Source organism: Neovison vison, chromosome 4 (assembly GCF_020171115.1).
Source record: "Neovison vison isolate M4711 chromosome 4, ASM_NN_V1, whole genome shotgun sequence".
NCBI classification, from domain to species: domain Eukaryota; kingdom Metazoa; phylum Chordata; class Mammalia; order Carnivora; family Mustelidae; genus Neogale; species Neogale vison.
The window spans coordinates 38,319,382-38,331,475 of NC_058094.1; the positions used below are offsets into that span (position 1 = coordinate 38,319,382).

General features: G+C 34.8%; 1 protein-coding gene across 1 annotated transcript in view; it reads left to right on the plus strand.

Moving 5' to 3' along the window:
- STK3 (serine/threonine kinase 3) overlaps positions 1–12,094 on the plus strand; it is a 283,945-nt gene that overhangs the window by 59,631 nt on the left and 212,220 nt on the right. The window contains exon 4 of the mRNA XM_044245221.1: positions 4,297–4,411. Coding sequence (XP_044101156.1) covers positions 4,297–4,411 — 115 coding nt within the window. The remainder of the gene's footprint in view (positions 1–4,296; positions 4,412–12,094) is intronic.

Below are 12,094 nucleotides of genomic sequence, written 5' to 3' on the forward strand. Positions count from 1 at the left end.
TTTGTATCTGTGTATGTAATTTTTTTTTAATTACAGCTTTAAATTTTAATCTTCATTGGCCAGTCTTAAACTTATGTTCAGTGTGCAGTTGAAGGGAGACACAGTGAATAAAGCCCTGAAGACTTGCTTACTAGTTTGCCAGTCTCTGTCGTTATCAGCTTCTGCTGAATGTTACCTTGCAAATATCTCTGGAATTTGTTTTGTTCTCTCTTCTGGTTTTTTTTTTTTTTTTTCCACTCCCACTCCAACTCACCTCATGGCATTTTACAAATGTAGGTTTTATTATTATTTAAGTATGGTGAGATAAATTGTTATACTTCTGGATCCCAAGAGATGCGAGCCTATCATACAAGATCTGGTGAGAAGGGGAAGGAAGGCTTATACAGGGAAGCACCAGGGTCGGTTAGGAGGCAGAGGAAGAGAGCAGAAAACATGGACAAGAGCCTTTGTTGTAGTTCTGTGGGAAGGAATGGATGAGATAGGGTAAACAGGTTTTGGATTGGTTAGTTCTAGTGATTTCAGTGGGTCAGGGGTGTAGGGCAGTCCCTCCTTGTCTGGTATTTGGCTCTGGGTTGATGAGGTTAGGGAAATAGTGGCTCTGGAGGTGGTGGGGGGTTTTGGACTTCTGATTGGTTTGATTGCATGTGAAGGGAGCACTTACTTGCAGGTACTGATCCTGATGAGGGACAGTGCAGGCCTTGTTAGCAGGTCACAGATGTCAAAGCACACAAATACAGAAAATAAAAAGTCCCAATGCAATCTCTTGCATGCCTATATTAACATGATTTTCTAATTGTTCTACCTGTGTCCATATTTGCTTTCCTACAATCTAGCTTTGATGCAGCAGCCAGAGAAATCTTAAAAGTGTAAATTAGGTCATCATACTGCTCTGCTTAAATTTCTTCTCAGATCTTCTTTTACATATCTAATAAAGCCCAATTTCCTTACCTTGGTTCTGAGGCTCTTCATTATCAGGCTCCTGCCTCCATCTGCAACTACATTGTATTCAACAGTAGTCTATAGTCACTTAATTCTAGGCAGACTCATCTTTTGACTTCTTAAGGATGATTTGCTCTTTCTCTCCTCAGCATCTTTGCACCTAAGTTCTTGGTGCCTGGATGCTCTTTATCTGGTTAACTTCCAACCAACCGTTGAGTCTTGCCTTAAATATTATTCTTTTAGGGAGGTCTGCATTAGGTCCCTTCTGTCAGTTTTTCTGTGATTATTTCTTTGCTCACTTATTCACCGCTTTTTTGGGTACATATAAGAAGGGAGGTACTGGGGCTAAAATGGAGAGCAAGCCAGACTGGCACCTAACCTCATGAATGCAAAATAAAGTCTCAGCCGGTTTATCTTATGGCAGCCCCCTCCCCTTTTAAAACTACAGTTAGTAATTGTATTTTTCTGTGGGTTTACTTCTCTCAGACCAGTGTATTTCATGCTGGTGTGTGCTCTTTGAGTCAGAATTGTGTTTGTGTGGTTCACCACTGCATATTGAATATCTGGCTTAGGCAGAGGGTCAATGAATGAATGTTGAATGAATGATAGAAACTGTATTTAGGTATGCATCCTTCACGTGGCTGTTTAGCCCTATCTGCTTGATACTTTTCTAGGTTACCATTATTGAGACCATGTTTTATGATATAGAACTATTGGACCTTGATCCATGGACTTGATTATGTGTTAGAATGGACCACAAAGTATTTTTTGAAGAGAAATTTACCTGTCCCCAAAGCCATTTTCTTGACTCACCCCTAAAGAGAAATAGAGTTGCTTTTTCAGATAGCCACCCAAGTTAGAACCCCTAATTTTCATAAGGGCTGTCAGTCCTACCCTTAGAACTGCTGATTACTCCACTGTATTGCAAGATAAAAATATATGTTTTCTGTGTGCTTTTCAGGGAATAGAATTGAATTTATTGTTACTTAATACTTTCCAAAATTTTGAATGAGAACATTAATATTGAAAGAAGCTCTTTGAAGACTGTTCTCCTGGAGTGAGGTTTAACTCTGGGTCTATATCAGAGTCACCAAAGAGCTTTTAAAAGACCTGCTGGATTAGAACCCCTAAGGGGTAGGACCTGGGTCACAGGTGTTTCTTGAGAGCAGACTCTCTGTAAGGTTTCTACAAAGGGACTCATACCCTAAAGAAATGTATTTAAAGAAGTCTTTCTTATGTTTCCCACAAGTTGAAGTTCTGGGTGTGTAGGTTGGTTTCATTTGCTTGTAAACAAGCACTTTACTTCTTGGTCCAGTGAATACTTAGGAACTCCTGGTATTTACTTTCCAATCTCAGCACCTACCGAAGTTGAGTGTGTCTGCAGAATAAAGGTGTCAGATGGTGTCAGATGGGGAGTATGAGCGATGTGGGTAGAGAGGTAGATTTGGAAAGCCCTATATGTGATATGAAGCACTTAAGATCTTTTCCTTTCAGTAATGGAGAGCCATTGAAAGTTTTGTAGTTTTTTGTTATTGTTGTTGTTGTTTTTAAATGGGAGAGCAATATGATCAGTTTATTTTACTTTTGTTTTAAAGAAAGGTAACCTTGTCAAAAGCACAGATTAGAATGGGGGAGAAGACTGTGACAAGGAGACCAGTTAGGAAGCAAGTCTGTACTAGGTAACAAGGAGCAGAAGGATAAAAGAGGAGGGAATTCCAGTCTTGTAGCTTCCTTTTTAGTGTGAGTCCTTAAGCTTCAGTCTGCTCTACCCTTGATTGATGAGTTGGCTAAAATTAAAGGCCCTACTGAGAAGTCTTCCCTGACCGTCCTCTTTGACCTCTTATTTTGGTGGTCTCTTTATGTAGTCTCTTATAATACTTTCCATTTATTATTTTTTTTGCTAATTTGGTTCTTGTATCTTATTTATTGCCACTTTTCATGATAACTGCTATTGGATACAATTATCTTTTGAACAAGTTGTCCTCTAATTATGCCATTCTTGTTTTGTCCTTTCTATTTTGTGCCCTTGCTCATGGCCTTTCTTTTTTCTAGAATGTTCTTATCTCTTCTTCACCCATATTTTGAAATTTTAACCTTTCTTTCATAGCAAATCCCTCCCTTTTTACAAATTCTTTTTTTTTTTTTTAAGATTTTATTTATTTATTTGACAGAGAGAGATCACAAGTAGGCAGAGAGGCAGGCAGAGAGAGAGAGGAGGAAGCAGGCTCCCTGCCGAGCAGAGAGCCCGATGTGGGACTCGATCCCAGGACCCTGAGATCATGACCTGAGCCGAAGGCAGCGGCTTAACCCACTGAGCCACCCAGGCGCCCCCCTTTCTACAAATTCTTTCTGCTGGCTCTGCCATTTCCTTATTTTAGTTCTTATAGCATTTAAACTGTCTACTATGTAGTTTATGTTACCTTGTTTTTATTTTTTATGTATTCTATGAATATGGATACTTTGCCTTTTTGAGTTGGGCAAGATGTTTTACATATCAGTATATATAGCTTGCCCTTAATAAATATTAAGTAAGTATTAAATATTAAATAAACATGTGACTCTTTTTCTCTTTCTAAGTCTTCCTAAAAACAGGCTATAAACATAGTTTATATTTTGCTCTGAAAGACATAACACTTCAGTTCAGAAATATTTTGAATTGTTAGTTTTACTTATCTGAATTTAAAGCAAAAATAGTTGTAATCAGGAGACCTGAGTGGCTCAGTTGGTTAAGCAACTGCCTTCAGCTCCAGTCATGATCCCAGGGTCCTGGGATCAAGCCCCACATTGGGGTCCCTCAGTGGGGAGCCTGCTTCTCCCTCTCTGGAGCTCTGCTGCTCTGTCTGCTTGTGTCTCTCGCGCTCTCTGTCAAATAAATAAATAAAGTCTTTAAAAAAAAAACAACTCTGAGATTTTAAAGGCCCAAATAAAAGAGCATTAAAAATAATTTTTTGGGCTTCGTTGAATTATAGAGTATTTTTTAAGTTGAGTAGTCGTATTTGACTGAATGCAAACTCCTTAAAGATTTATATTTAAAATGCTTTATTAAAATATCTTCATTTGTTCCTTATGTTATATACTAAATTCTTTGCCAAAACAAAGCCTTATTTTCTTGGGAATCACTCAAAGCATTTGGGCCTCCTCTGCTTTGTAATCCTGTTAAATTTCATCCATGAATTAAAGCCTAATTACACACAGTTGCTGAATTCTACATATAGACAATTTGATGTACAAGGATATTTACTCATTAAGTTAACTTACTGGGACAGTATGAAATGTTGGAAATACTTTGTCTTGGGATTAAGAAATAATTTTCTTTGGGAATTAACTAAGTTTGATTGTCTGTGTATTTTTCTTTAGCCCATATGTTGTAAAGTACTATGGCAGTTATTTTAAGAACACAGACCTCTGGATTGTTATGGAGTACTGCGGAGCTGGCTCTGTCTCGGACATAATTAGATTACGAAATAAGACGGTAAGTATTTTTAAATTGTTTTGCTAATCTCATTTCTAAAGATTCATACTTTAGAATCTAACTAGGTAGTATTTTGTTACAAAGGAAATATCAGTGGTGACAAACGAAGAGGTTTTACAGTGTAAAAGGATCTAGTACGAGGTGTGAGAACCAGCCATATGTCTTTGTATGGCAAATTTGAGAGTCATATAATTGTTTGATTTATTTGTTAGGAAATTTTTGGTAAATCACCGAGAATCTACCATAGTACTCCACTTCTTCATTTAGAATCAGTATGTAAGTTATGGCTAGAATTTTATTTAAAGTTCATAATATTCTTCTTTAAGTTTTTTGTGTTATAATCTATGGTAAACACCTGGAGTTTTAGGTTTCTGAATTTTAAAAAATAATTGAAAACAAATTTTGTCTTTATTTTCCCAAATATTGTCAGGAAATTGGGAAATGATAAAGCTAGCTCATAATTGTGTGTGTGTCTGTGTGTCTGAATTCAAATTAGTGAGATGTGTTATTTAATAGTACCTTTTTATGGTTATGCTTTAATTCTAAGTAAAAGAGTTATTAACAAAATTGTTTAATTTATGCTAGAAATGCATCTAATTTACTTGGATAATTCATAAGGTCAAAAGTGACCTTTTTATCTGTGAATTTAGAGTAAGAATGAATCAGTGAAATAATTAGTAATTCTGTAGAATAGTAACCTAATTACTTTATGACATTACTGTATGATGTCAGACGTATTTCAGTGAAATACATTCAGAAAAATATTTAACTACTTGAGTCAATTTGTGGTTAACCAGAATCATTTTAAAGTTTGGTGAAATATGTTGTAAGTTTATCCTACTAATTTTTTTTTTTCTGTTAGAGAAAATAAAGTAAATAGGATTTCTTTTTAAAAGAAGAGAGATAGAAATTAAAATAATCCCTGTTTTGACAGAATGAATTAAGTGATTTGTGACATTCTAATTATATATTTCAGAATTTCTATGGCACTTAACTAGTATTTATGTAAATCAGAAGATTCTTGAGTGGCAGAACAATGGTTTAATTAAAAAGAATTTTATTCCAGTTGGAGAAGTGTTTTAAAATCATTTCAGAGCTAAACTCAGTGCATTTGGCATTTTAAATTATTTCAAGTATTAGAAAGTATTTCAAGTATTAGAAATATGAAGTAAAAGTGTATGAAATGGAAAATCTGGTTTTTTGATTTTAAATTTTAATATTACCATTGTGAATAGATAGGAAATATTGGATTCAAGTACTTTATTATCTTATTGCCAATAATTACAAACTGTGAAGGTATGCTGTAGTTATAAAATACAGATATGAATGAGTCATTATCCTCAGGAATCTCCTTTACCTCTTATCAAAGGGAATATTTTACCCCATTCACATTCTTTTTTTTTTTTTTTTGGAAGACAGAATCCACTGAATATACTGGGGAGTCACACATTTGGAATAGTTTGTTATTCTCACAGAACAGTTATCCTTGGGTGTGGGGTAGCATGGAAGAATCTGATTCCCAGATATGAAAAAGAACTCAGAGCAGCTCAGGATAGGATCAGGAGCTGTAGGTTTATTGTTTCCGGATATTGCCTTCGATAACAGCTCCTGTTAAATCTCTAGAATATTTGCATCCTGCTTTTCTTTCATTTATGTAGTATCAGAAAAGAGTTCCACTATTGGGAGGATTAATAATATAAAATTTGTATCATTCCTTTTTTTTAAAAAAATGCCTGGACATTGTAAATATTTGATCATTTTATAGGAATGATCACTGGAGTGATAATCCTAATTATCTAAATTTCAGAGGTGTGGCTGTTACCAGTTAATTGGCTGGCTTTCAAAAATGTGACCAATGAAACAGTTGTCCTTGATCCATTAAAATTCACTCTAGTAATTATTTGTTTTCATGGTCACAGAGCAATCACTTTTTTCCTAAGGGTATGGGAACTTTTTTTTTTAGAGTTTATATTCTCTTTTGTTTTTTGTTATATGCTTTGTTATTTATTTTAATTTATTAATTTAATGTACCTATTCAGTACATTTTAAACAGCGCAAGACATTCTTATTGTTTATATTGTCAGTGTTTATGCTTTTTATTGTTCCTTATTCTTTTCTGCATTTCTCAGTTGCTTGAAGAACACGTCCTTTAGTGCTTTTATGTGGGTATGATGGCGATCATTTTTGAATGATGTAATTACTGGGTAAAGAATTCTAGGTTGGCAGTTTCTTTTAGGTTTTGATTTAAAAGGAATGACTTTTGGAAGACCACCTAAGTAATGTCTTTTTGTAGAATTGTGCTTGTCTTTGAAAGATATCTCATTAGGGGTAAAGTCCTGCTGATTTTTAATTATCAATTGCTATCTGGTTTTGATTAGATGTTTCCTTGAAAATTAAAGATACAGGAAAAAACAAATCTGATTAAGTTACATACCTTTTAAAAAGCACTTAAGTTTAATCTTTTTAGCTTGAAGTAGAACATTGTTTGTGCCTTACCTCCTTCTTGTCTGTACAGTTTTATAACTTGTCACTTTTATTATGCACTTGAGAATAGAGATGGCTCCTACAATAGAAACTAGATTCATATATTGGTGTTTTTGTAAATGTTACTGCCTTATCCTCTCCTCTGCCTTTGAGTGTTTCCCTTACCCTCAGGCTTTGCCTAGTGAATTTTCATCCATGAGGGACCATCTATCTCACCTCTCATGTTCTCTTTGAAACTTTTCCCGTTTTCTTGAGTAGTTTCTTATCTGATTGGTTCATTAATTAATTAGGTAAGTCTTTACTGTATATTTACAAGCATAATAAATTCTAACTGCTATTATTATTATAATTTTTACTATTGTTATTGCTTTTTTACATATTTTAACCAGTAGGTAGACTTTGCACCTTTTTTTGTGTGTATTAGCTCTTTTATTCCTCTTTATGCTTATCTTTTTGTTATTGTTGTTGGCATTTTTCTTACCAGTTTTCAGGATTGCCTGACAGTTTGCTAATAGTTAAATGAGCCCTTCATATATTTTAAAAGTCATGAAACCAATTATCTTATTGTCAGAATAGATAATAAAGAAGGAGCTTCAAAATACATCTTTCAGAAGTTTTATACCTTGACCTATACTTTTTCTTTGGGAAACACCTAGGAAAAGATAGGCATAGATTTAGGTTTAAGAATTAATTAAGCATATTCCAGTGATTGGAACTGAGGCTGAGCAACAAAGGGTTAGGATTGTATCTATTTAAATGTTGCTCCTTAACATGGGGCAGATCAGAGAGTTGGCATTTGAGCTGATAATGAATGGTGATTGTGGTAATTGCTTTCCCTCTTCCACACCCCCTCGTGTTCCTACTAGAAATAGGATGAAGTTGAAGACTATATTCCAGTGTGTGATTAGAGTTTCTCTGAGTCTCCTGGGTGCATTATGAGTAAATGAGATGTTAAGTAGATGTATTCATTAAATCTTTGCTATATGAACATATAGTTAGTATTCATTAAATCTTTCAACTTCTGAGTGTTGGGGCATCTATAAATATATGTGAGTTAAATTCCTGATTTCTGTGATCAGACTCACAAATACAGCTCAAGCCCTAATGTCATGTGTTTTAGTAATTGACTATTGGTGAAACCTACGTATAGATAGCTCTGCTGTGGTATCTAGAAAGCACACTTAATTGGTCAGCTGTTGGTGTTTAGAAGAATAGTTGCAGTTGCCTTTCCTTAGTGTAAACCACTCGAGGACAGACATTTTTATGTATTCATTTTGGAAATATAAGTGCCTGGAGTAGCTTCTGGCATCTAGCAAAGCTTTGATAAATGTTTGTTGAAGGGAAACAGGATCCATTCCTTGGCTTCTTGTCCTATGTATATAAAACAACTCTCTATTCAGTGTTGTATTTTTGTAGCTAGGTTATAATTTGCATGGCTACTTCTAATTTAGTTTTAATATTACTGGTTATTGAACAGATACATTCATATAACAAAGGAAGGCCATAGAAGGTATGTTTACCAGTAACCTTGGAATGCGTGAAATAACAGAATCTATTGCATTGATTTCCTTATTTTTATAGAACTTATGTATGTATGTGAATATAATTTTATGCTTTAATTTGCAAATGTGTATCTTGATAACTTTAACCTTAATACGGTTAAAGTTGACCGATGAAGAAGAAGCCTTTTGCCTTTTTTTTGTTATTAGTGGAAGTTCGTGTAAGCATTACTTATTTATTTTTAGTGTTTTCAAGTTTAAAAAGAACAAAAAGTCTAATATTTATGGGAATCTATAAAATATATTTATGGGAATAATTTTGAAGATTTCCTCATCAGGGAACATTTAAAAATGAGTATATTTTATATCAAATGTCATCTAACATCTAAATATTTATGTGTTTCAAGTATTATATACTGCAAAGTAGAAATACACAACTCTATGAGATTGAAGCTTTTTAAAATAGATTATATTTTTGATTAGAAGCTTTCACAATGGTCTTTATGTAATTGTTAAGCTATGGCTTGACATATGGAAGAAATAGAGTCCATGTCTTAGACATTTGTTGTGTGCTTGGAAAAGTTCTGAGAAAATAAAGACCAAAAGTTATTCTTTCCCATTTTGGCCCATTCTTTTATATGGCCGCTAAATACTTAACCTAAGACTGTGGATTTTAGTTTTGGCTCTTTCACAGACTAGTTTTATGATCTGAGCAAGTCATTTACCTGACAGGGACTTTAGCTTCCTCATCTGTTAAACAATAGTTAACATCTCTATTGCTTTACATTTTACTTGGCAGTTTTATTTACATTTCAGTTGAATGGAAATGTTAAAACATTTTTTGATCTAGGTGCAGTGCTCTGTAGTAGAGGTACAAATAACTAATAAATTTTCTGTTGTTACATTGCTGAGGTAATAGCTATGTAGAAACTGAATTCAACTCTATGAAGAGTTAGAATTCTTTAGGAGCAGTAAAGGAGAAGATCTTAGTTGAACACAGAATTTCAGAGAAAGCTTTGTTGGAGATAGAACCCCGTAGCAGATTCTTAGAAGAAGGGTTGTCATCTCTTGTTAGAAGGCAAGCTCCACCAGGGCAGGGTTTTATCTTCTTTGTTTACTGCTTTATCTCCATTCCAAGCACAATGCCTGTCATGTAGGATGCTCTGTAAATATTCATTGCATGCGTAGAGGGATGGATGAATGAATGAATGAATGAGTGAATGAATGAATGAGTCAGTGAATCAGAGAAGGGAGGGCAGAGGACATCTTGGAAGAGGAAACAATGATATGCTAAAATTATATTTCCTTCTCTAAAAGTTCAGTGTCATACTTCTAGGTCATCTGAAGGAGGAAGGTCCCAACATCTGGTTTAAATGGATTTACTTTTTTCACACATAATTGCGCAGAATCGTTGCCACATTGTACTTTGATGGATCTGTGTTAGGATCATGTTGTTGCTGTATAATTTTTTGTTTTTCCTAGAGGTATTCCTTTTGTTTTCCCCCTACCCTCCACCCTTCATGTTTAGAGAAGCAGCATATGCCATCTTTATCATTTTGCTAATGTCTTCTGCCTTCTTATTCATTTTGTCTGTTTCCTGGAATTTATGTGATTCTTCTTTGAGAAGACATTCTTTGGAGCTTCCTGATTTCTTGTTCTAATGTGGACTCATTGCTTTTTAGGTCTGCTGTACAGCTGCATCCTTGGAATTTCTTTTCACTGGACTTTTGGGTTAGTGCCATCATTTTCTTGTATATTTCCTATTTCCTTGGTTTTCACCCTTGTTTTGTAGTCTTCCTAAACTGTCTTCTTCATGGTACAAGAATAAGAGGTCAACTATTTGAGTCCTTGCATGTCTGAAATGTCTTGCTTTCACAGTTGATTGGTAGTTTGCTTATGTAGAAATTTGCATTGAAAATTAGTTTCTCTTAGAACTATGAGAGCTTTCGTCTATTACCTTCTAGCATCTGGTGTTGCTAATGTTATAGCTAATGCGTCTCAGTTTTATTTATTTGTAGGTTTTTTTTACCTGCCCACTTGCCACTCCCACCACCCCAAATCTGGAACTTTCTAGACTTTTCTATTTATCCTGATGTTTCTGATACTGAATGTGCCTAGGTGTGAGTCCTTTTTATCATTTATGTTCAGCACGCAGTTCTTTTCAAGTAAACACTTCTGTCTTTTTTCAGCTTTGGAACACTTTCTCTGATAAGCTCCTCTTCTGATTTTTTCATTGGATGCTAAATCTCCTGAATATTATTATTATTTTTTTTTAATCCTAGATTTTTTTTCTTTTTTATCTTTTTGCCTTTTGGGGAGCAGGTAGGGGATGGTTTCTTCTACTTTGTTTTCTGACTTTTCTAACTGAACTTATTATTTCAGTATTTTTCATATTTCATATTTTAATTTACAAGAACTCTTTCATTTTTGATCATTCCTTTTTTGTAATATCTTAATGCTGAGACACAGATGCAAAAGATTTTCTCATCACTCTAAGAAAAAATAAGCTTTTCAAAAAGTTATTTTCTATTTCTAGAATCATCTCCACTTTGTCTGTGGTGATTGTTTCACTTGTTTTCTTTGTTCTGGTCTTGCCCATGACAAGGCTGAGCAGCAGCAAAGCTGACCAACTCTAACTGGAAGCATTGGACAATGCTTTTGACTAGCAGTATAATTTTAGGGTGAATGGGCAGGGAGCTGGCTTTTAGGGGAAGGACCTACAGAGGCAGTTTGTTCAGTTTCTTGTTCAATTTCTTGAGAACCACTCCCATGTGGGGGTCAGTGCCAGAATGCAGGTTATCTGCACATATGGGCATGGGGGTAGGGGTAGAGTAGGGATTCTATTTTCTTGTTTTCTTTTCTTATTCCATTTTCTTCTTTTCATATTCCATGGAAAAGCTAGCCACCATTTCCATCCCTTTCTTACTCCTGCCCCACCCCCAACCAATGGTGCTAATTGGAGCCGCCTGGAGTTTACCTGGCAATCACTCCTTTTGTTGCAGAACCCTTCTTTGTCTGCTCTTGGCTGTGGCTCTTTCTATAGAATGCTTCCAAATTCATTGTACTCTCCTGTGGTGATTGTTTTGTTATTAGCTTATTTATTTTGAAAGTCTTTATCAGCTTAATGAGGTTTCAGGAGGAGGAGAGGCAAGTAACTAAAATTAATTACAAATTTAGGTTGGCTTTTGAACTTGAGTCAGTGATAGTCCCCCTTCGCCTTATGTATATTTTATGTAACTTTCATATTCTTAGGTATTTGTTACAACTACTTTGAGGAGTAATTTGATAATCCCTTATAAATTTGAATGTATACGCACTCTGGGATCCATCCAACAATTCTCTTTCATCTGTACTTAGAGAAATCCTAGCATAATTGTACAGTGAGACATAGACAAGAATGTTGTCACAACAGAAAATTAGAAGCAAATTTAAATCTTGACCAGCACTAGACCTTGGACTAGAAGATTGCTATTGTTCTTTCTGTTTCCGTAATTCTGTAGCTCTTTAGGAAAGGCAACTGTGAGAGTAGTATTCTGGCTGAAACCTTTCAGAATACCTAGTACCCAGCTGTCCAGATGAGAGTGACTTTAAAATATCAAATAAATTTTGAGTCTTAAAACATATATAAACATTTATCTTGCTATATAAGAGAAATTTTTAGTATTTATCTTTACCTGAATGACATTCATTTCTGTGATAT